The 25,274-nt window shown below is 41.9% G+C and overlaps 1 protein-coding gene across 1 annotated transcript; it reads right to left on the bottom strand.

Moving 5' to 3' along the window:
- Nucleotides 1-1,302: 1,302 nt before the first annotated feature.
- On the bottom strand, nucleotides 1,303-25,041 carry SRD5A2 (steroid 5 alpha-reductase 2). The gene is given in 6 exon segments (XM_050315400.1): nucleotides 1,303-2,619; nucleotides 3,157-3,307; nucleotides 4,280-4,381; nucleotides 6,156-6,319; nucleotides 24,660-24,996; nucleotides 24,999-25,041. Coding segments are annotated over 6 exon segments (864 nt in total). The 3' UTR covers nucleotides 1,303-2,552.
- Between the last annotated feature and the right edge of the window lie 233 nt (nucleotides 25,042-25,274).

Genomic DNA, 25,274 nt, shown 5'->3' with positions numbered 1-25,274 from the left:
GGGGAATATATTTTTCCTTGTAGAAGTAAGGGATAATGAAAGAAATTTCTCAGGAGCATTGTAGTCCCAGGTGTGCTGCCCTGGTGCATTCCTGTGCACAGTGGGACAGACTGGTGTCCCTACAGGGAGGGCAGCTGCCACCAGCCCCACAAGGGAACTCAACATGGTGAGAACCTATGTCTCCTCTCCATCATGATTAACCACAGTCAGTGTCTGTAGGGTGTTTGAAGCACGTGTGTGTCACTCCTGCTCTCCAAAAATGCCACAGGAGAGGGCAGTAGGAAGTTGTGCTCCTTTCCTGCCTGCAACCCTTTTTCACATAACATGTCCAAGAGCCATGACAGAGAGGATGCAGTTGTTGCCGCAAGGCATCCACCACCTCAAGGCACCCTGTGCTACAGGGGTGCCAGGCTGTGGATCCTCCTAGCCTGCAGGCAGGCTATCTCCCAACTAGGGTCAGCACCAGTTCTCCCATCCTGATCCCCGACTCCTTGCAGTGGATATCTGGGACTTACAGTGGCAATAACATTCCCTCTGCTGCACATATTAAGCAAACCAAAATAAATGCAGGGAATAGTCCTGTTCTGATGTGAGAAGCAGTTGGGAAGGACAGAGGAGTTTGCACAAGTCCTGTTCTGGTCCAAGGAGTGAGAAAGAGCTTAGTCCCTGCTCTCCTCCTGGCTTAGAAGTAGATGGAGAAGAGAGCAGCTAGGAACACTGGCACTCATGGACTATTTGCTCTCTCATAATTTGCAAGGCTTTGGAGGTAAAAATTGCAAGGAGGAATAGTCAAGGAGGAGATGCTAACACAGGGAGCTCTGGGGAGCACGGCTACTGCTCACACTCAATGTTCATTCCCTGGGGAAGAGGCCATTCCCTCCTAACTGGTATCCTTGATGCCTCCAGCCTTGCTTTAAATAAGGAAACCAACAGAAAATGCAGTTGTGGTGCTAATGTGGAACTCTCATCCCATGCAACAAGAAGTCTGCTTATGCCTTATTTTGTCCTTCCATTCCCTTTGCCTACCCATGGCAAAGGCTCTGGTTCTCTGGTGGGCTGAAGAGGGACTGTGCAATGGCTCTCACCCTCAGCTGGCTACTCCACTCTCTGGAAATGAAGATAGTTAATAATATGATCAAAGAAGGGAGGGTTTGCCCAGAAGGAGGAAGACAGCACGAGCAGGTTTGGTAAGCAATATTGCAGAGACTTGTTTCTGCAAACAGTAAGTTATAGGCTAGCACAGGTCTGCATTTTACATAAATTTTATTGTGTTTTGGAGGAAATTGCATACAATCAATCAGGTTACTCCAGCAGCAGGTAGTATGTTCCATGTGTGCAGTCTGGTCTTTTTTATTTTCAGCTACTCAGCATAATTCTTAGCAGGATTTTATGCTCTGAAGGGTAACTAAAATCATCCACGAGGACATCTCTTCCGAAAAGGGTTAATGACTTTTTTTTAATGTTCCTGACTGTATTCTGAAATTAGGAAGAGACATTTTGTGCTTTTGTGAAAATTCAGTAACATCTCTGCATCATTTCCTAATAAGAGTATCTGAAAACGTTTTCCACAGACAAAATGTACTGCCAGTGTCAGAGAACATTTTCTTTAACACAAGGCTTCTTATTTGTTGTCATTTTTGTCATACATCATCATCTCAAGTCTTTTTATGAACAACAACTGAGTGGTTTTGAGTGGAAAAATTTTTATTCTGAAAAGGGATCTGGATTTGCAAGAGAAAAAGAAATCCTAATGGAGCTGCAATTGCTATAACAAAGTACATTTGAAAAAACAAACCCTGGTGTCTGAAGATTAATCATCTGACAGTGAGGAAAGTATTGCTTAAGGAAGGAACACAGACATTGTGCTTGTGAGTGCCAGCTTCCATCTCTTAATGTGTACTTAACATCACCTCTGTGCCATGGCACACTGCTCCCAGCCTGGTGCCAGCACAAATACTCTCTTGTAATATTATGTTTCTGGGAGCTAAGCTGGCTTTTAGATGAAGAATAATGGGCTGAGTAATTTTGGGGGCAAATGAGACCCCTACTCTGGTTTAAAGAGTGGCAACATATAGGGCACTGCCAGCAGAGCAAGGGCACGTGTACTACAGCATGGAGGCAGGAAGAAGCAGTTGCAGAAGTGCTATAAACTGGAGTGGCTGCTGAAGACTTGCTCCGAAGTAATGGGTTTACGTTCTACTTTTCTTCATCAATATTTATCCAGTGCTTTTTCTCTGATGTCAGCGTAGTTATATGTTCATTTTCCATAGAACTCCACAGACAAGCAAATATGTTGTTTGGGGAGTCCCTGTGCCCTCAAGTATCTGCAATTTACCCTGCAGATGGGGTAAAAAGGGTAAAAAAACCCAAAAACAAAAACACAAAAAAGGGTAAAACCACAAGAATTTCCACTCCAAATTACCTTCTTTTCTGTTGTACCCCCAGATTGTCATTTGTACAATTGTAGTCAGACCTAACATTAAAACCAGGAACTGGAAAAAAAAAAAAATCCTATAAAAACAAACAAAAAAAAAGAGTCCATATTTCAATCATTAAAAAACAAAAGGAATCAAGGCTTTCCTTGATTTTGGATAGTCCGTAAATGTCTTGAGATAGTACCTGAAAGAAAATAAGCAAGAGAGTGAACCTGCATACATACAGGGAAACTGCACAGTTTTAATCCATCTGAGCTGAGGAAACTTAAAACTCCTCCAAACTGACTCGCTGTGTTGTTTTGGTGTGCTACTCCTGCAAAAGAGCCTTCCACCAATTTATTTAACGAAGTGAAAGCTGATAATGCTGCTAAGGTTCTAACAGACCTGAAGTAGAAACTTTAGGAATTCAGGGCAGGGGACCGTATCTACTCCAAAGGACTGCAGAGGTTGCAAGAGAACCCTTAGGGAAGGCTCACATTTTCGAGGCTCAGTGAAAAGAGGCTTTAACGTGGCAGAAGCAGTGATGCAACTCATGTTGGATTAAATGACTGTCCGGCCCATATGACAGAGGCTCCACCCAGTCACAAATAGGCCAATACGCTTCCTGTACATAGCATTAAATTTCAGTTTTGTCCTGAATCCTGGCTCTGCTTCCTCTCTGGCATTTTGCAAACTGCACTCTAAGTGTAAACAGCACATACAGCAAGGAACACTTTGATACCTGTGATGGTGATAAGCACGTGGCCCAATGCAGCAAAGAGTGAAAAAGGCAAAGGCGAAGGCTGGGAGGGACCAGGTTGCTATGGCAAAACCAAACCATTCCACAATTTCTCCAAAGTAGTTTGCTCCAGAAACATAGGTGAACAGTCCCCCTGCATCAACAGACAAAATATTTAATTCTTACAGTCATCTCCATGGAGAATTATTTCCCATAAAGGCAGTAGCAGAATACTCTCACTTTCTTATTCAAGGTCCATAATAGCAACCCAAACCCACTTCCTTGAAGCCAGTGGAACCATGCCAAATGGGGATTTTGTACAGGACTCTTGTATAAATACAAGAATCAAAGAATCAAAGGTAATTCTCACCCAGAGCTTTCCAGCACTTACACAATAGTTTATTTCCATTTGGCAAATAGCTCAAGATAGCCCATTATTTGATTTAAATTAAAATTATTAACAGTAGTCAATTCTTTTCATGCCCTAAAAATATTTTGCAAATTCACTGCCTTTGGGGAATGCGAAATCTGGATCTCAGTTTTTTCACAACATTTACAAGAGGCAGGTAAGTACTGGAGGTGAGAAACTCTGGGGAGAGATATTACCATCCATAACAAGGCAGCAGAAGGAGTCAACATCAAAACCAAGAAATTCTTGGATCCCTATCCATATTGCTCTACATTTCCTAGGAAAGGCAATTCAGCACCTTGCATCCTTGGTGTTATTTTTCCCCTCTAAAGTTTACACTTTAAATCTCCCTTTTCCAGTGTAAGAAGTCTGCTACTTCTTCTTCTTGGGCATGGAAAAGGAGTATTTCCATCTCTACAGCTGTCTTTCACAAAGCTAAAATCCTCTTCCTATTTCCCACTTCAATCATCTTTAAATTACCTAGCCCACTTCCAAAAATGTGTCCTCACAGCTCATATTTTCCAGATGGTCATTCTGCTTCTCTTGGACTGTCTGCAGCCAGCTCATGCTGGTCCCTGTAGCTTAGAGGGGCACCTGAACTGAGTACCTGTGTGGTACCAGCACCTCTGCCACTGCTGTAGTTTTCCAGTGAATTCAGTCAGAAAACGTTATCCTGATGCCCTACTATCTTCAAGGATATGGGGGACAAGGATATACCTTGAGGAATCTTGTAAGTGACTTCTCCAGGTTTCCTCAGCTGGCGCAGCAGGAGGTCACTGTGAATGTTGATTCCCATTCCCAGCAGAAATAAGAGGAGGCCTAGGGAATAAATAAGAAATGGATTAGAAGGCCAGCTCTGTTTAGTCATTCCTACTCAAGCACATACACGAGGTTTAACTTTGCAGCAGGCAGATAGGGGTCCTAACATGAGGTGAGTGGATTCTTTCTCAAGTCAAAAGATGTGCTGCTACCAAGAAGGCCACTGAACAGGAGAAGCATAGATGACTGGTGACACCAGAGCACTTACAGCTGATATGAGAAAAAGCAGAACTTCCCAGGTGGGCATTGTCACTCTTTGTTGGACATTCAAGGGGAGACACAAAGTACCCAACCGACACTAACTGGCTGGTGACAGTCAGCCACGGATGTGGACATCGCTGCAGAGTAACCACTGAGCTGTAGGCAAGTACCAATACTCTCATTTTACTGCTGGGGAAGAGGAGCATGGAGTCACAAACTTATCCAGCACATCCCTGTATCCAGGAAGTGAACCTACATCTCAGCACCCCAGTCTGCTGCTGGTGAGGCTGCTTGGACAGAGCGATGGGCATGCCCAGAGAGCAGGTACTCCCTGAAGGATGCTGATGGTTTCTGGCTAGAGTGATCCATTAGCCATATTCCATTTAGCTGAAAAACTAGAGGCATTTGATTGAGAAACTCTGCAGGTGACCTGCCCTACATTTCATGCTACATTAAACACTGAGAAAACCACCTCTGACAATGACTGGAAAGTGAGGAAAGTAATAGAGGTGGCATGTGCGCTATGAAGTATAGGGAAAAGCTAAATGTTGATAAAACCTCAACACTTCCAGTAGTAACAGAGTCTGTAGAGGAAGAATATACTGTTTGTTTTCTATTTAATATTTCAAGTACTACTGAAGCTGATTTTCTTCCCCCACCATTAAATATATGATATTTTATTTATCACAAAAATTAAGTGATGTGTTGTTTCCTTTATTGGGTGTGGGAGCTCTTACTAAACAATGTCCAGAATTTTTAATACATGCTGTCTGAAAGGACTGAATTTGCATCCACAGTCTGAAATGGGGTACAGAAAGTACCTTGGTTAGTTTGAACTTACCATATCCAAAATGTTTCCTCAGAGCCCCACTTTAATCTTCATTGCTATGCTTACATTTAAAAAACACCCTTTGTGCAGCACCAAATCTGTAATGCCACCTAGCTACTCTTGTTCAGTTACTCTCTGAGGGATTTTACAGGGAGAAGTTCAGCTAAGCTATTAAGTTACAAAATATAAAGGAATTGTATTAACATATAACCAGACTGTGCGTGATCTCTAATCTTCCCCTGTGCCTCCCACGAGAAAAAAGAGCCCTTTGTCCTTAAAGCCTCATTCATGCCGGGGTTTTGCCCTTCTTTTCTCTCTCAGTCAGAATAGCTGCATCAAGTGCAAAGCTCCCTGGCAGGGAAGAGAAAGTCACAGCTTGCACTCACACACAACCACTGCTGGGTGGACACTTCTGGCTGAGCAAGGATACATCCCTGTGCACCTGGGACCTGAGATTGCATCTCCACAGCCCATAGCAGCAGAAGGCTCTGGAGTGGTGTCAGTAAAAGCTGACTTGTGATTTGAGACTAATGCACAACATCGTACATCTTATAAGGTGGCTGGCTAGCAGCAAAAAAAAGTCACTGCACATTTATTTGTTTTATCTGGGCCAGCAGGCAGGTCTTAGGCTGATTTCCATCACAACAGATTTGACTCACATGTTCAGTAAAGATTAGAACATAATTCAAAATGCTTACAAATTGCTTGGAGATTAGATCTTGGTAATCCTGCAGCTGTAATTACCTGATGTAAATCTGATGTCGGTGCACCAGTCGTTTGGATATTCAGCACAGTAAATCAGGTAGTACCCCTGGAGGAAGCCATTATAGATACAGAATAACATGCCAAAGAAAAGCAATTGCAGTGGGAAAGGTCTGCCTCTAGTGAAGAAAGGGTAAATAAATGTCCTAAGGTAGACAAGAAAAAAAAGTCAGCATATTGCTCATGGTAACATTGTATTTGCAATTTCTCTGTGATAGGGAAAAAAACTTGAAAAAAACACAAAATAGAAAATAAGTCAATAAATATTAAAAAATGAAAACAACTATAACAATATAAGATCAGCAATTAATGGGAACATGAAATGCTACAGATACCCATCTTTTCCTGTCCTTCAGGACTACACACAAGCTGGGAAATTAGACAGCTCATCCATATTCACTGAAACTTTGGGAATGTTTCTGTACTTTCCTTCTCCTTTCTTGATGAAAATGAGGAATTTGTGCCCACTGACACCATTTTCATTTTAAAACCTTGATGTAAAGCTCTGGTGGACCAGGTGAAGGGTGCTGTGGAGGCACATGGGCACAATGATGGTCAAACATCATCAGTGTAAGTAGTAAAATCTACACTCTTTCTTTTGCCTTCTTGGGCTTTGGATGGTGCTCATCATATTAGTATAGAAGCATTGTTGACAAGTAATTCACATCCCATGTTGCCAACATCAATTTAAGCAAGCTGAGGCATAAAATGTTGTAACATTGTAAATCTAGATTAAGTCATACTGAGCATGTCTGAAAGGGAGTAAGCAGAGTACAGGCAGCAACATTAGTGTATTCATTGCTTTCCAAAGCAAGGTAGAACAGATTTCCAGCAATTAAGGCAGTTGTGATGCAGAAGTGACAAATATTTCTAAATACAGTAAAACCTAAGAAGTCGGAAAATATTTTTCAGATAGTGATATCACATTTGTCATATTTATTACAGTATGAAAAGGAATGCTCTTTGGAGCAATATTACTAATAATCATTGGTTTTGCCCCTTCAGAATGTGATGCTGGAGTTCTGAGTAGGCGAGGCCAGATTTAGCAACCCAACCTGCCTGTTGAAGTCATATTGACAAATTGGACTGAACAGTTACGAGAAAAAGTGTGAAACTTACAAAGAGAGGCTTGGAAAAAGCAAATTGTATAGAAGAGGGAATGATGCCAAACCACGCAAAATGAGTTTAGGAGGGGAATTTATATAGCAGGTTTAAGAGGGACTGGCATTGCTTTATCCTTTGTCAGAACATTACATTTAAGTAACATTTAAGTTACATGTAAGAGTCTCCGAATTTTTACAGCTGATGCAAACAGAAGTTTTTGTCACCTCCCAACAAAGCTGATTGTTTCCATCATGCTTCCTGATTCTACTATTGCAGGACAGAGGTTATAGGCCTTGAGAGGTGACTTATCCTGCAGTAACAGGAGGGCAAAAATTGGCCATAGGCCTATCTGCTATGGATGTGTGGACACAGGACACAAAGAACCTACTTGCAAGGTATAAGTACAGTAGAAGGGTGGCCAGGAAGCACCAGCTTTTTTCTGTTGTTGTTGGGGAACTGAAATCCTGGCATCATTGTAATCCTGCCTCATAGCAGTTTGGACAATCCAGGTCAGGATTTCATCCAAGATTGTTTGTTGTGGAACAAATTCTCCAAGGAAATCTCTGTAGGTCTGTAAGTCCAGAGGCCAGATTCAGTTCCCTATATCAGAACAATGCCCTAAGTAGTTATTTTAATACAGCACTTGTTGGGTGCTACTACACAGCTACTTGAGGGGACACAACCTATTCCTGATGGGGTTTGAAAAAGCAACAGAGTTAAAACAGGAACATTTAATAGGCTTAAACATTCCATCTCTGCCAGAGCTATTTTGCAGTGTGAAAAATCAAAGGGGGACTGAAGGCCATCATTTTAGAACAACAGAACAAATCTGACCTTTTGGATTTAGTCCAATGACAAATTCGACCTTTTTCTTTCGGTGCAGTATTGATGACTAATTCATTATTCCTTTATCATCTTTATTGGCCAAAGGCACTGCATCTGACTAAACCATTGCCAACAGCTTCTTTTTAAATGAGTGAATAATGAATTATTCATTTTCTTCTCCATCATTTATTTTCTAGAACAACAGGTTTTGAAGTGAAAATAATTTGATATTGCATGAAATTTCTTGCTCAAGGTATTAGCCCAGCTTCTTGAAAACTCCAGACTCTCACTTAAACTAAGGGAAACTATAGGTTTGTTCTTCTTTCCACAGAAGGAGGAAATTTTCTCACAAATATTATCGTAATCCGTTAAGAGTGGGCTCTCAGTCCTCCAACAGCTTGTCATTTGGAGATGTTTATGCTCCTGCTGTGTCTTCTGCTGTCCAGGGCCTAGATGCAATAGGTCAGACAGTAGCAGCTCATGTTTTCTAGTCTGGAAACTCGAGGTGTTTTACACCTGGGGCAATTGAGTCAAGGGCTCAGGACTTGTGCTAAGAATGGGAGGCACCTGGCTGCCTCCAAGCCTGGGGATCACCAGCCTCCTGCTGTGTCTGCCCAGCTAGCCCTCTGCCCCCAGGCCCTCTTCTGGGTCTAACTGGGATGAGCAAGGGGTTAGGAATCAGAAAGGTTGCAATGGCAGGCAGGCATGATGTGGTGCCTTTCCCCTCGAAGACAAGAGCTGGCCATAACCCAGCTGTGTTCTTCCCATGCTGGGGCACTATCTGAATGCCCTGGCTCATCCTCTGTAACCCTGGCCAGGCTCCAGAAGAGAGTTGCGGACTCCTTCTGAGCAGGAATGCTCTGAATCCCTGCAGGAATTTTTTTAGCTCTCCTTGGACAATGCAGAGCAAGGTCTGCCCTGAATCCCCAGTGAGGATGAACCAACATACTGAATGGTTGCCTGAGAACCATTTCTGCATGGTCTGGGCTCCACACACTCTGGTTCCTTGCTTGTCCCACCCAGATGTACAAAAGCTGAGGAGGGTTGGTGGCCCAAGTGAGGGCAGGCAGCTGGGCCCTGGCAAGGGTGATGCCTTCAGGGCCCTTGCAGCTCACTTGCCGTGGAGTCACTGAGTGACTCCATGGCACCGAAAAACATGCCACTGAGGGGTGTGTATGGGTGCAATTACTGCAGAGGTCATGTAGGTAGATGAGACACCCTGTTACACTGAGGGCACAGGTTGCAGTCCCTTTTCTCACTCACAGAAAACTCTTTGCTTAGGTGTTGTCTGCAAGTTCTCACCACGTTATTGGTACATTCTCAACCAAAGACCTTTCTAAGTCAGACCTCTGTTTAGACCCTTTGCTGCAGCTCCTTCCTGAGGGGGAGCTTTCATTTTCTTATTTGTACAAATATCTGTACCTCAGGTGATAAGCAAAACAATATGATTGTGTTACACAAACTTACCATCAGACCTGAAAAGAAAGGACTTGCCTGCTATCAAACAGTGGAGTTACTTTTGATCTGTCTTGTGCACAGGTTGAAAAGGCTGATGTCCAAACCTAGGGAGATTATACCAACCTCAAGCCAGTTCTATTTGCAACAATTAACATCACAGGAGTCTTTGCCATAGATTGTCCCTGGAATCACAGTACCAGAGAGCTGTGGACACCCTCAGCATACCTGACCACTTGGACAAAGGCTTAAGTTGTTCACAAACATGATGGACTTCTACCTGGGGTATCTGTGATGCCTTGCACAAAGCCTCTAATTATTCTGGAGAGTTATGGATGTCAAATTACATGTTCCAAAGGCATCTACTGCTGAAGGGTCTACACATACTTTCTCTTTTTGAGCCCAATCCTGGAGGTTATTTGTGAATTGCACTCTGAGGTAATGTTTAACTTTTACTATTTTTGAGTTGTGTTTCACTGTTTTTCATGGAATAGTTATAGGAGAAGACTGTGAAGTTTATTCTCCATGTATAGTAAACACCAGAACAAAATCTGGCACTAAGTTTCCTGTGGTCAATTAGTCAATCAAAAATTTTCAGTTATCCCAAACTGGGTTTAAACAAATGTACTGGTTCAATTGTCAGTTCCGAGCAGCAGGCAATCTTGTGTCCATTCAAAGGGAAAGTAAAACAAAATACTGTAAAATACTTTCAAATTAAAATGAACCATTTTAACCCTCTTTCATCATGAGGACTCCAGATGCCCCAGCATCACAAACCCAGTAAAACCTCCTCACTTCTTGTATTCCTCTCCTTGAACATCCTACCCTGCTTTGCCTTTTTGTTCCCCACTTACTCTTATGGATTCTGCTGTAGGTAAACAAGCCAGGAATATTTAGACAAGGAGAGAAAGTAGTTTATTAGTAGCCATTTGTACCGTGCAGGGTGGACCGTGTCCCTTTTGTTAAGGTCTGCACTGTGAGACATGGTCCTGCATAGCCTCAGGAACAAAATCTGAGCTACAGCCCAGCTGACAAACACACCAGCAATGCTGGCAAGCAGGAATGTTGGACTGCCCATTAAGCCCCTGGCAATACCTCCTGCAGGTGCAGGACAGAGACCTGATCTCAAATGCTGTAATGCATTTGTATCTCATCTCCTGATGTAAGGAAGGCTGTAAGTTCAGGAGCTGGGCTCTTTTTTTGGAGCTGATGTCTAGCTACAGCTGCCTGCGGAGCCTGCTGATGCAGAGTGTGCGATGGCTGTGTGTGCCAGCAGGTGACCACCAGCTGCAGGGAACATCTTCCTGGCCCGGACAGGGAGCCGCTCTGGGCCCCATTCCTGCATCACTGGGACAATGTGAAACCATCAGATAACTGTAATCAGTTATCTTCCCGGTCCCCAGCCTGATTTGTAAGCTCATTTTAAATCACATTGAACAGTGACAGTGATGGGAGTGAGAGGACTCCCTTTTTATTTTAAACATGCTGATTTATGTATCTAGGGATGACTAACACAAGTTTGGAATGAGCTGTCCTTCCCAAGCCACGTACAAAACACACTACTTCCATGTTCCTCTAAAGATCTTTGGACAGACTTTTGATGACTGTAATTAAAGCAACAAGAAAGATAGATGTATCACTGAAAAGCTTACATTTCAGCTGTATAAAACAATAGTGAACCTGTTATGTCAGGATTATATCCGAGTGTTCTGCCTAAAAAAATTGACTCAATCTACAATCCCTGCAGCCCCTCTGAGATGTTTGTGGTTCACTTGTGAAATTCATCCAACCTGAAGTCTGTTTGTAGGGACAATCTTTCTTTGTGGTCTCTTAGTAGCAAGTTCAGGGCTAGATAAAGACTTCTGTCAGGAGCAGATTCCTTTTTCTTGGGCAAGAGATACAAGCACAGATACGATCAAGGGATGGGAGAAGGACTGAGGAAACCCTGAGACAGATGGCACTGTGCTTGGGTTTGAGGAAGTTCTTGAGAAGAGGGACAGTGGAGAGGAGGAAGACTGGGCAGCACTGGTTTAATGCAAAGACAGCAGAAATGCGTCGGGATTCAGTGGCAAAATGAAAAGAGACATAGAAGAGATTGCCATAGTGAACCATGGGGGCTGCTGAACTTGTACTGGATATTAACAGGAACAATCTTATTAAAGATAAAAAGTAACACACAATACTAGAAAGTAATTTATTTAGGAGAGCTGAATAGCTGTGACCAAGAGTTTTCATGACACTGACAGGAAGTTGATTTGAATGGAACGAAAAGAAATTTCTGCTAAATGTGATACAGAAATAACATCAAATTAAAGCTTAGTAGGACTGAGAGAAGAAGGAGAATAACCACAGGTTACAGACAAATGCAGGTCCTTTATTAAAGAGAAGAAAAAGTCTAAAGGTTTGAAATCGGTATTAATCTTCGTATTTCAGGGAATAAATTGTATTCCATTTAAGGGAGGTAGAAGGAAGCAGCTACCCTGGACAACTGACTGTCATCTGCAGCACTTTGCTTTGAATGATCTGATACTGGCTTCTGCAAAGGGAATGCTGACTATGAAGGACTTCTGCTCTAACCCAGTGTGATAACTTCAGGGTTTCCTAATGTCTCATGGCTCATCTAACATTTTACACAACTGAACATGTTAAAGATTATAGAGTAAAATCCCTAGAATAGATTAGCAACTGCTTAACACCAGCATTTACGGGTGAAGCTCCAGAGTGGTACTTGCTATGCCAGGAAGGCTGACACCATGGATGACAAAATCTGCAGAAGAGTCAAAGTGAATCAGCAACTGTGCTTGACTTGTGGCCACACTGTTAAATACAGACTTCAGGTTGAAGCCTTGGCAGTGGGTCAGAAAAGCTCAGTTGCTTACCACTACATTTGAATAAAGTGGGATCAGAGGAAAAAATACACAGATTTTCAAAAGCATGTGTATCTGACGGGAAAGGCTAAAAATAAAATGCTGCATCTATTTTACTATCAATCATAGCTGAAAAAAACATGATGCGTTTGACCTGGGATAAATTTAAGGAATCTGAACTGTGTAACGCTCGGTTCCAACACTATAAACACCTCAACTCAGTCAATTTGGTCTATCTAGCACTAGTCAGTAATGCCTCATTGATTGCTATAAATTTTAAGCATGCTATGCAGTTAGCAAAGTTAGAAGGATAGTGATACGGCTTGGTCCTCATTACATTGCATACGTGCATTATTATCTGTTCTATATTTAATAAAATATAAGTAGTTGTAAAAAAATAAGGAAAAGGAAAGGTATAGAGCCTAAAAATGGGTATTTGGTTTTACTTAGTAAAGAAGAACTGTGTAAGATTAATTCCAAGGCAAAAATTTTTGTTCTTCTAAATTCACTACAACAGCAGACAGATTACAAAAGTGTTTTGCAAGTTTGTTTATAAATTACTTTGCTACTCCTCTTGGTTTTCTTCCATTTCTGAAAATGTCACTAGAAAATCTAGTATCTCCCAGTGATTACCAGAATCAACAAAGGAGAATTCTTCCTTGTCACTGGAAAAAATTATTGAATCATGAAGAACATTGATCTTCTATGATGGTTTTGCAGGTATAGAAACAAATCCCTGTACTTCAATTAGTATGCATTTTCTAAAGGGACACCAACAACAGAATTGTTTGGTTTGGTGCAGTAACAAGCTGACTCAGCAAGCCACAATCCATCAGCTAGTTACACTCAGTATACACTTATGCTGGTATATTTGTTTCCCAAATGCTTCCATTTTGGTGTATAAACAATTAATTAAAAATATTATTTTCTTTTTATTTGCTATTAGCTAGCCACTACTTTTTCCTCTTTGTTGGTAATGTGGAAAGGAGATCAGAATGAGAGCTGAACTAAACGATGGGAAAAATTGATTGAATGCCCATAGCAAAAAGCAACTGAAGCAAGTGCCAGATGAACCAGATGTTAATATCTTTCTCACCATCACCTGTCAAACTAGGCATATTCATTGGAAAAATGGGGATTTGTTTTTAAATGCTTTTCTCATAGCCAAATAAGGTAAGGTGAAGCTAATAGAGCAAAGGAAATAAGTCCCTTGTACAGATTCTTGTCAAAATCAGTACCATCCCGTACAAACTCACAACTTCTCCTCAGACACTGTACAGCCAAGATACTAGAGTCCAGAATGTACAGCAGGATGGACTTCTTGTCTAAAAAGCCAAACACTTCTACTTGGAACAACTCTTTGTCTCAGAATCCGATATTTCTGCAACAGCACGAGACAGGATTCGTTCCTATACGTGGCTTAGGTAATCCTGTTTTCTTAAAGTAGGTTTGTAGAGTGAAGGAATTGACATAAAGTGGATATATTGTAGGAGAGGGATGGTAGGAGCAGAAGGTGTTCCATGTCTTGACCTTACTAAGATTTTTTACACTGTCTCACCTGTCCATTTTATAAATAACTTGGGATTTCCTGATTTAGAGCATGTTAAGTGGCTGCAAAACTATTGCAAAACTATATTGAGGGATAGTTAAAAATTGTTTACTATCAAAATAGAAGGATCTTGTGAGAGAGGTTCTGCAAAAGACTTTTCTCGTACTGCTCAGGGGGTTTTTCGTCAATTTTATTCCTCTGGGAGGAAAAAAAAAATTGCAATGTTTGTGGTTGACACAACTCTGGAAGATGCTGAGCACAAGAGTGAAGGCTAGTGATCTTGCAATACTGGTTTGATAGTTTTTAAATAATAGATTTGATTCAATAAAGACAATGGCAAAATACTATACTTGCTAAGACCAAATGTAAAAGACAAGCTGGAAAACAGGTTGCATATAGGGAGAGTGCTGGTAGTGAAAAAGGCATATATTAAAATGTAATGTGGGAGTGGGAATGTTGTTGGAGACACCTGAAGTAATCTTTCTACTTTGGATGCTGTTCTATAAAAGACAAAGACAAAGCAGAAGCAGCCCAGAAAATACAAGTAGGAAGACTGAAGGACTCAGGTCTATTTAAAATAGCTAAGACAAAACCAGTGGTATTATAACAATCTACAACTGTACAAAAAGTTGCTACAAAGAAGAAAGTCGTAAAACATTCTCCTTGTCTACTGGGAACACAATAAGAAGCAATAGGCCTAAACAGCTGTATAGAAAATGCAGCTTAGACATTAGAGAGAGACAGAGAAGCAGTGGTGCGTATTAGGAGTCCCAATCAGGCCAGAGAAACGTCCATCAGGAACGAGAAGAAAATCTGAGGACTCTATGTGTCCAGGAACTGCCTAGGAATGGGAACTTGAAGCTATCTTGGTGAGAGAGGGGCTCTGATGAGCTCGGCGCCAGGCCAGCTGTCACAGTTGAAACCCTAATTAAACTTGTTCCAGATTTATATTTGTATGAGGATTAGAGGACAGGACAAGGTTCAACATGACTAGATGGATTATGGTGATGACAAATGTGCAGATCCAGCAGTGCTTCATGATTACCTCTCCTATTTGACATTATCTAAAGGGCAGCAGTACTCAAATATTAGGAGAATGTTTGTTGTTTTATCTAAGCAGTAGTGTGTCAAAGGCTTAGCCAGCCAAAGCATATCTTTCAGAAAGGTATCTTACTCTTTTCTTCTTCAGAAATAATCACTTGATATTTATGAAAACTCACTTTGTTCCTGTTGCTAAACTATGGGTGTCTGCCAAAAGCGTGAAGTGTGTTCCAGAGTAACTTAACCAGACACTGTGTTATGCACTTTGAAAAGCTCCCTGCTCTACCGGAGCAGAGTGCGAAGAGTTCACAGAGTCTGAGAGCATGAGCAGAACACAAGGGTGCATCTATGTGAAAAGTGGTACAAAATCCAAGGACATGCAAATCTGTGCTCCTATAGCTGCACTTAGCTGATTAAGTGTCATTATTTTCCAGAAATTGTCCATATGGGTATGAGAAATTACCATTTGGTAAGCTATTCCTCTTCAGAGTTAAAGCTTGGTCTGACTGTATCCAACCAACACACACTAGACTCTGGAGTTGCAACTAGATTTGTAAGACACATGACTAGTAGTTTTTAAAACATTCTTAACTGGCTTTTCCCACTCTAGTAGTTCCTTCTTTTCCTCCTTTATGCCTGAACTCCTGCTCTGCCTGCATTTTGCTTTTCCAGTCTTCCTGACACTGTTCCTTCTTTGTCCTTCCTTCTTCATATTCTCACCTCTTTATGGCTCTCAGTGGGCTCACAGAACTGCGAGAAAACTGAGGCTGTAAACTAAAGTAGTTTCTCTTTAGCTCCATTTTATAGATGCTCTCATCAAAACCAGTTTGAAGTCCTGCCTCTGTTGAGAGTGCTTTTTTCACCATGCAGCAGATTACTGATAAAGGGATTTTTGATCATTTCACCACAGTCCCCAGAGTATATAAGTGCCTCATTGGGTCATCTTCTTCCCTATTTGTTATGATACAATGAAACTTGTTACACAATATGATGGAACTGAAAGATTCAGTAATAAACCTCTGCAGCAGTTTAGACCTGTTTTGTTTTGGGAAAGTCTTCTTCATAACTAAAATGGCCAGAAAAAGTGAATTTTTTTTATTTTTAATAGGAAGAAAGTTAAGGCTGAAAACTTTAATTTCTAAATCCTTTGGGTCACATTTTGAAGACCATTGGTTGAAATATCTTACATTTGAAAGGTTAGTATTCCAAATTTCTTCTGAAACTGAACGACCTCATTGCCATGGCACTACATGTACTCAGGGAGGAACAAAATTTGAAATGACCAGGTCAGGTCCTGAGTTTGTACTTACTAAGTCCTCTGATCATTCTAATGTATCATATTTTTTTTTTATAAGACTACCATGGGCTGACTATGAGTCACAGTAATCTTTCTCTCCTCACAAAATACATCCCAAGATTTCCTAACACTGAAAGTTGCTAAGCGAATCACTCAACACAGTGGACAGTGTCAGTATGAAAGTGTCACTTGATACCTGGATATTGGCCTATCACATTGCCTGCTTTTCCTTTCCATTTCTTCTCACTCCTGCCCCTCACTACTGCCCTAGCTGTTTTTAACAACTCTCCTACTTGTCCCTTCCTTGCTATTCTCTTCCCACCTTCTAGCCCTCACTGTAAGCCTCACAGTATTTTTTATTTTGTGGCATTCAAGACAAGTTGTATTTTCCCAATCCATGCTGCCAGGACTTCTGCTAGGAGATAATTTTTTGTCTGTTGTGTCCTCAAACCTTACATAGGTGAGATCAGAGGAGCCTACCTGAGCCTCGGTGACAGCCTTGGGACTGGGAATGGGGTCTCTGCCCTGGGTCTGCAGTTTGAACAGCTCCCTGAAGAGCAGCTGGGACTGAGTGCCCACCAAGTCTTTTGTATTTAACAGTGACAGTGAAGTTTCAGAGCAAACATGAATACTCCTTGAGTGCATTTAATGGCCCTGCTCCAGGTAGCAGAGATGAAACTAAAAAAACTTCTGTGACCTGTTCTGTGTGTATGGCACTTCCCTCTACTTCTGGAGGGCAGAACAGGCTTTCTGGATATGGACTTCAGGCCAATGATCTGACCACAAAACAACAAATGTCTCTGGAATTGTAAACTGTAATACCCTGAAGCACACAAGCATACAAAACCTCCTTGAACAACCGGATTAGGGAATTACAGCCTTAGCTGCACAGTAGGAGTAGTGGATATGATGGGGAATGGAGAGCAGGAGCACAGTACACAGTAATGTCTACCTGGGAGAAAAAAATCTGAAGTACAAATACAAAATCATAAAAGGATTGTAAAGCTGCCTCGTAATGACAAAACAGCACAGACAAATTGGAGTCAGATAGAAATAAACTGTTAATGGGCTTGTTGTCTTGAAAAGAAATGAAGAAAGACAAAAGTCAGAAGTTTAGTTATCTCTTTGTTTCGTCTCTGCGTAAAATCTTCCAGACCAAGAGAGAAAAGGAAAAATCACATGCGTACAATTTGGGCTGGGCAAAACCAATAGTTTCTGTAATGTTAACCCACTTTCCAATGGGAAATGAATGCACAGATAGAATTATTTTGGGAATAGTTGGGAAAGCAATCAGCCAGTATTCTATTTTGAGAGCAGAATTTGGAAGGTATTCCATAATGCTAGAGAAGACTGCAAAATAAAAAACTCCATGAAGCACTGGGTACATGAGCATCTTACAATTATGAGGCAAAACATATAAAGGGATGTTTTTTGTTGACTATTAATACATTAATTTGAGGAACCTGGATGAAAATAGCAAAGAATCTAATATTTTCACTTAAGAGCAGGAATCATATATTAGCATTACTGATACACACTGGGATAAATCACAGTTACACTCGTTGAGTGGGGAGCAAGGAATGGGCGAAAGAGGCAGAGCAAATGGCCAGCCTCTGTTAAGGAAATCACTGCCAGATCTTGAATTACTGCCAAGTTCAAACAGCAGGAAAGGATGAAAATGTATTACTGAGTAGCTGGTGAAGACCAAAAGGAATCTGGTTAGGGTTTACTCCAAAGCATCAAGTTGAAGGAAAAGAGAACAAGATTTGTTACCTGCTAAATACCTGCATGTTTTATACTGGGAGATTAGTGATAAAGGTTTCATGAGGCCCACAATGAAAATGTCTTTAGTTATTGACACTTACTGATGGTGACTTTCTAAGATAAAAGGATAAAATAACTGTTTCTATGGGTAAAAAAAATAGTCTCTGGATTGGATCTGGTGGTTATTATATAGGCTGATCATAATCACTTGCATATTCCTATAATAGAGTACCACTTAGAAATATATACATACACTTTAATCTTAATCTTAATTTCCATATATCCACTTCATATTTTAAAAAAATGTAACTAAAACTGTACGAACTAATGCAGAATACCTCTACAAATTATGAGCAAATTAATTCATAAATGACTTACTCATTTGGAGCCTCCATCCATCTGCATTTCTCTGGAGGCTTGAGCTGCTTTTCTTACTGATCACAAGTAGGCACACCTACATGAAAAAAGGACCAGCACGCCCAGGTAAACATGGCACCTGCTGACCAACCAGGCAGTGCAGGCAGGCTTAAAAAGGGACTATATGGGTCGCATTGTACAGAGCAAAGGAAGAGGGAGAGTCTGTCTTTCTCCCCCCAACTTAGTTTCAGAGAGAGGATAACTGGCCAAAAGAAGTGCTAAAATCTGTTTTAACATTTTAAAAATGCTGTTTTCAAATGCTGCTCATTTTCCATTCTTTTGCCATGAAAGCCTGCATTCCCTGATCATTTTAGAAAGATGTCAATTTGTAGAAAACCCAGTACAGGCACACTAAATGGATCACCTTCAATCAAAGGAGTTTGGGGATCCAGCTACATCTCAGAGCAGCCTACTTAACGTCATCCAGATTCACCTCAGTACACTCCAGGAATGAAAACAACAGTTTGGTTTGTTTATATACTAACACAGTAAAGAATTATGGCTTTGACTGAAAACAAAGTTGCAAGAGAAGAAAATAAATAAATAAATAAATGTGATTCTAGATAGTCTTTGAAACTGAAATGCCTCTTTTAATTGCTCGTGCCTCAGTTATTATGGGCAGCACAGTAGGGGTAAATCTGGCACCCTGTGTCCTTTACACCAGTATCTTCAGGATTAACTTTGTAAATCAGTGAAAGAAAACCTTTCCTGCTGCCACTGACAATGGTGACATCTCCTCTGCTCCCTCACCATTATCTTACTCATTGCTAGAAGGAATGTAGCATTAAGGTTTATATGGACTTGGATTCCAAAGGCTTCCTCTCATCACCTTATATTTTTTTCCCCACCTTTGTTTTTTGAAGCTGAACTGCAAAATGGAAATGTAGCAAAGGAGCTTCTCCCTGCTACCTGAAGGCTTCAGCTGGTATCTTCTTAGCACAACTCCTCTGGGAGGAAAGGCTGTATTACAAACTACATTTCAAAGCAAAATACTTTGTAAGTCATTTATCACAAGAAGTATTCCTGTATTTACATTTTATGCCACTCATCCTTTTAAGCTCATGGCCAGCTTTCCACTGAGATTGGATACACAGATGGCAGACTTGGCATTTGTTGCTTTTCTCCCTTTCTTTTTCCTTTTCTCTGCCTTCCCACCCCATCAATTTGGGAGGTCCTACCATCACAGAATCTACCTGCTCAAAGTGAAGAAGCTATGAGTTTGACTAGAATAGATGTGATAAATTCAGATTTATATTTTTTTTCAGATTTTATATAATTCAGATTTTAAGGATGTTATGTTTAGCACCAAAGAGCATTTGAATTTCATTACATTCACACCATGCTGCGGCAATAAAGTGCACACTGAGACACAAAGAACTGGCTAGCTAAGGATGGCAGCCAAACAAGGAGGGGGTGGGACTGGAGATTTCTCCCTTCCATCTCCTCCCCTCAGCAGCAGCAGCAGCTGCTTGCTTTCAGTCCTTCAGGAAAGCCACAAAGAGAGAGGCTGCTGCCTAGTGGTGGCAGAGAAAGGCAGAAAGCGTACTGCTGTCACAGTTCGCCACAGGACACTGGACAAGGCAGGATGGAGGCAAGGTCTCCTGGCTTCTTCCACCTCCGTCTCACATCCTCTTGGGCAGCAAATTTTGTGTGGGCAGCACTAGGGGAGGGCTGGCACTTTGGCCTGCAGTCAGCACTCAGATGACCCTCTCCTTTCTCTGTCAGCAGTGGGCTGGGTGGGGGCACAGGACCTGCCAGACCTGGCTCATGGGGCTCCTCCGGGCAAGCAGAGAGGTCCTCTAAAGTCTTTGTTAGTGAGGAGCCATCAGCATTAACCCAGTGAGTTTTCAGAAAAGGGTTAGAGTGATCATTACAACACTCCAACATACTCCTCTACAATCTGACAATAAATACAAAATTACCACTGATTAAGCTGGCACACGGCACAAATTCTAGACAACTGGTGAATATCAACCTGTGTGAGACGAAACTATAGAGCAGTATGACCAGATAGAAAAGTTACTTTAAAATCAAAGAAATACAGTGATACAAACAGAAACAACTCCTAAGGAGCGATAGATTGTAACCTTGGTTACAGTCCTGGTTACACCAGCTCCAGAGCGTTCTAAGTAGCCTGGAAATACAGGGCATCCTACCATGACTCCAAGCCAAAAAGCACTCTCCCAATCTGTAAACATGGGAGTAAGCATGGGGGAACAGGAAAGTAATGTTTTCTCTAGACATGCTACTACAACTCCACCTCTGTATTATGCATCACACTGATGTCTTAATTTTAAAAAGGATATAGAAAAAGAGGAGAGCTTAAAATGACACAGAAATTATCTGAGGACTGAGGGGAGGGGGAGAAATGTCCTGCATTGTAAGCCTTCTGCTGTGGTTCAGTGTCATTATAAATCTAGTTTACGATACCTCGGATCAAATAAAAAATGCTGTAGCTACCTGACACCACGTCCAAAGGCAGGACAAGTTAATTTCGCTGGTTTAAACCTGTTCCTAAATTTATGAAAAGGTAATTTTATCCTGACCAACCTCGTGTTAAATGAAGTATCATGTGTCTGCACCACTCCAACTCTGTGTCAGATCAGGTAATGTCTGTACCCCTGTCACTGGCATAAATCCACCACAAACCCACAAATTCAGTATAAACACCATAGCACATCCAGTAACTAATGCATCAGAAATATGATCATGTGTTCCTACATTAAGTCGATCAAACTGCTGCTGATAAAGGACATGACAGCTCCGTAACAAGTAAATCGGAACATGATCCAGTTGCCATGTAAGTGATATCATGGTAAGAAAATACTGAAGGATACCAAGGAGTGCTTTAAATTAGCACAGGGTGAGAAAGGGCAGGCACCACTGAGAGAAAATCAAGGCTAGCCAAATTTAAGCAAGGCATTTTAAACACACTTAAATAAAAGAGTTCAGAAAATAACACTACCAAAGAAAACGATGGAAACCGATGGATGTTTTTATCTTCTGGGATCTTCAGGTCCAGACTTGAAGTTACCCTGAAATATGTGCTTTAGGCAAACAGAAGCTACCGGCAACAACAACATGACAAAGAAAGACAGAATAGCTGGGCACAGTGGTCCTTGAAAAATTTGTTTCTCCGTTGTGGACTATATTGTCCTTCTGAGCACACCTCTACTAAAAACTACCCTTCCACTTGCATGTTTGGTATAGTAGATGAGACAAAATTAGGAACTAAAAAGCTTCCCTATGGAGAGAAAGAAGTCACAAAATCATGCAAAAATATACAAGGAAACTTTTCTCTATTTCATGCAAACATAAAGGAATGCTTAAGTAGAGATGTCAGATGATCCAGTACTTAAAATAGGAGTGGATTAACAAAATTTGTTTATAATTAGAAGTAGAACAGCTTTATTCACTTCAAAAATTTAAAGTCAGAAAATGTGAACGGCTACAGCCATTAAGTAAATGTAATTTTGTTATCAATTGATTGAATGTTTTACTCATTATCCCTGCAGTCAAATATAATCACAAAAGTATTTAAAACTGTTATTAGATTGTTTCTAGCAAAGATAATAAATGGAAAAGGAAAATCTAGATAAAGCCTGGCTGTTATGTCAAACCAGTGAACTTCTTTTCAAACACTGTGTGACAAAGAACCACCCTAATCCACTGTGACCCTCTGGAAATATGGTTAGCATAGAAAACATCATTTTATAAGGCAAACATCCATTATCCATAAGTGCATTGCACACACCCACCCCACACCCCCTTCTTTCTACCTGTTTTTCAACATTGTAATAAGACTGCTTGCCCACCAGTGTTGTCACCAGGACGTGGTGGCACTCGGTACAGAACAGGGAAGCCTAAGAGCCCATGTCCACTAACAGCCCTAACAGCTGCAAGTGGGCTTAGACTGGAGCTGATGTTGGATGGCAAAACCCGTGAATTCCTGATGGTCAGGGATGTTTCTACCATCATCCTCTTCTTCCGCCAAGGACTGAGTAGCTCATGTTTTAGTTTTTTTAGTTAAAGGCTGAGCCTAGATTACAGTATTGTGTCACATGCTGATTACTAAGAATTTGACCCAATCTGCAGAGGGTCCAAGTAACTTAAATGTCTAGGTAAATAAAAAAAATTCTAGAAAATAAGAAAGCTACTCAAATTCTGTTTAAGCTGTAAGCTATGCTAATTGCTGAAAAAAATCTGTGTGATGATAAACTGTCCCGCCTGCTAGAAATTGTGGATAACAATGCTATGATGATTGTTAAAGTTTTTATTTTATAATAAAACTCTAATTATAATCACAACCATGTGGAAATTGGTCTTTCTGCCAAGGATCCCTCAAACAACCTGCCTGTTCCCATAGTGTCAGGTGAAAACCAGAAAAACTCCTAATTTGGGATTTTGCTGCTCTTTGACATAACAATAGAGTATTAATATTTAATACAATATTAATATTACTTGATTTAGTAGAATCTTAGAATGGCTTGTGTGAGAAGGGGCTGCACACTGTAAGAACATTATTGGAGTAACATGCAGTATTAGAAAGAAAATTGTTATACAGACTTGGCTGAAGGGAGGGCTTTTATTTTTACAAGAGAAAAAGTATACTGCAGCAACAGATGAGAAGACTCCTGAATTATTTGAGAAAGAGAGTGTACGAAAACACAGTACTTCTGCCTAAGTCCAGCTCAAACTATCAGAAATTCTTGATAATAACAGAATACATTAAATCAAATTTTGTATAATTACATATAAATAATACATCTAGCTGGAAGTCAAATGTGTTATAGATGTGTTCTTCAGCTGACTCCTTCAGCAAAGACAATGTTAGGGATAATAAATATATCTTTAACATAGTCATGGCACTGTAAACCATTCTCTGTTTTATATTTACCTTCAACAGCCTGGAGTTTCTATCCCTAAACTATCTGTAGAGATACTGCAATTTGATTTTCAATATATTGATTTTGGTTGAGTTGCAAATAATAATTTCTGATCAAATATTACAAGAATATTTTCTATTTCTATGAAGAAAACTAAAAAAAAAAAATTGTGATATAAAAAATAGCAAAACAAGTCAGAAAAAGATTTGCCTCAAAAGTTATGTAGCTCTTTACTGTGCAAAGGCATAATGTTGTTCACATGCACTTGCCATTCATGAATAAAAGCTTTTTTTTTTTTCATAAACAGATAACTAAAAGTCAAATTCCTTATGAAAGAACTCCACAGAAAATCGAAGTGGAGCAGAAGATATATTCTGGTGATATACTCCAGAACCAAGTCCCACTGGCTGCAGAACTAAGTGGCAATTATAGAGCTCTGTCTCTTAAAAGTTATGAGCAACAGTGGATCAAAACTCTACTTTTTCTTTGAGCTCCTGATTAGTAAATACAGAATTAAGTAGAGTTACAGCATTCGTTGACTCTGAGATGACAAGGTTTCTAAAAAGAAAAGAAATCAGAAGAAAAAAAATATAAATTGCTACTTTGACAGTGAAGTAAGAATGACGAATTGAGCATAAATAACCAACTTTCCTGCTGTGGCACAGAAAGCCCGCAGTATCCCTGTCTCCCCTGCCCTGACGGCTCAGCCGTGCTCTCCCCTGCTCCCCGCGCTTCTGAGGGTTTGCCCTTGGCAATCCTCGAGCCTGTTCCCACGGCTGGATTTGGCGCCCGGCGCTGCTCCTGGCGCTGCACATGCGACGCTTCTGCTGCCCGAAATAAGCACTTCGCATGTGCCTTTACATAATATTTGGATTAGTTTTATCCAAACCTTTGCTCCAGCTTAGTGAAACGTCTTTTTTTCTTTATTCGTTTTTTTTTTCCCCCTTTTTTTTTTTTTTTTTTTTTTTTTAAGGGAACAATCGAGACCACACACCATCCATCCTCTCCCTTGACTCAAGCATCCGAGCACCACCTGTTCCTTCCCCCGGCTGCCGGGCTGGGGCGTAGATGCCCACCCGGCCGGCCCCTGCACTTCGAGGGGGGTCCAGGGACGCGGACCAGGGATCGCCAGCCTGACACGGGAGGCAGCGATGCTGCAGAGCCAGGACCTGCCCCGACCTCACCGCCCGCCCGGCTCCGGCTGCGCGCGTTCCCGCAGCTTCCCTCGGTTTATCGCTTCCCGCGGGGAGGCCGCGGCGGAGCCGTGCCCGGCGGCGGTACCTGTAGAAGTAGTGCCAGCAGAAGAGGCAGCAGAGGAGGCGGCAGCCGAGCGGCTCGAGGCGGGGCGGGCTGCGCAGCGCCAGCAGCAGCGCGGGCACCAGGAAGGAGGGAAGCTCCTGCAGGAACCAGGCGCAGCGAGCGGGCAGCCGGCCCCGCGGCCGGCACAGCCGCTCCTCGTGCTTCCCGTAGCGGGACGGCACCCGCAGGTACAGCGAGAGCTGCAGCAGCGCCAGGGCGCCCAGCAGCGAGCTCAGGGCCAGCACCAGCCCGGGGAAGCACTGCATGCTCGGGGGCGGGCGGGGGCAAACAGCCCTCGGCCAGCGCCAGCCACGGCCTTATTAGAGCCGCGGCCGTCACCCCGCCCCGCCGCGCTGCCTCCCATCGCCCGGGCTCGTCAGAGGGCGCAGCCCCTCGGGCCGGCGCGGCGAGGCGCCCCGGCCCGCCGGGAGGGGAGCTGCCCCCCCCGCTCCATCCCTCCCTCCTTCCATCCCTCCATCCTTCCATCCCTCCATCCTTCCATCCCTCCAACCCTCCATCCATCCATCTCTCCATCCCTCCATCCCTCTACCCCTCCATCTCTACATCCCTCTATCCCTACATCCATCCATCCCACCT

Source organism: Myiozetetes cayanensis, unplaced genomic scaffold (assembly GCF_022539395.1).
Source record: "Myiozetetes cayanensis isolate MyiCay16 unplaced genomic scaffold, myiCay2020 scf2-11, whole genome shotgun sequence".
Taxonomy (NCBI): Eukaryota; Metazoa; Chordata; class Aves; order Passeriformes; family Tyrannidae; genus Myiozetetes; species Myiozetetes cayanensis.
Note: the sequence above shows the minus strand (reverse complement) of the source record. Positions and strands in the feature narration are given on the sequence as shown.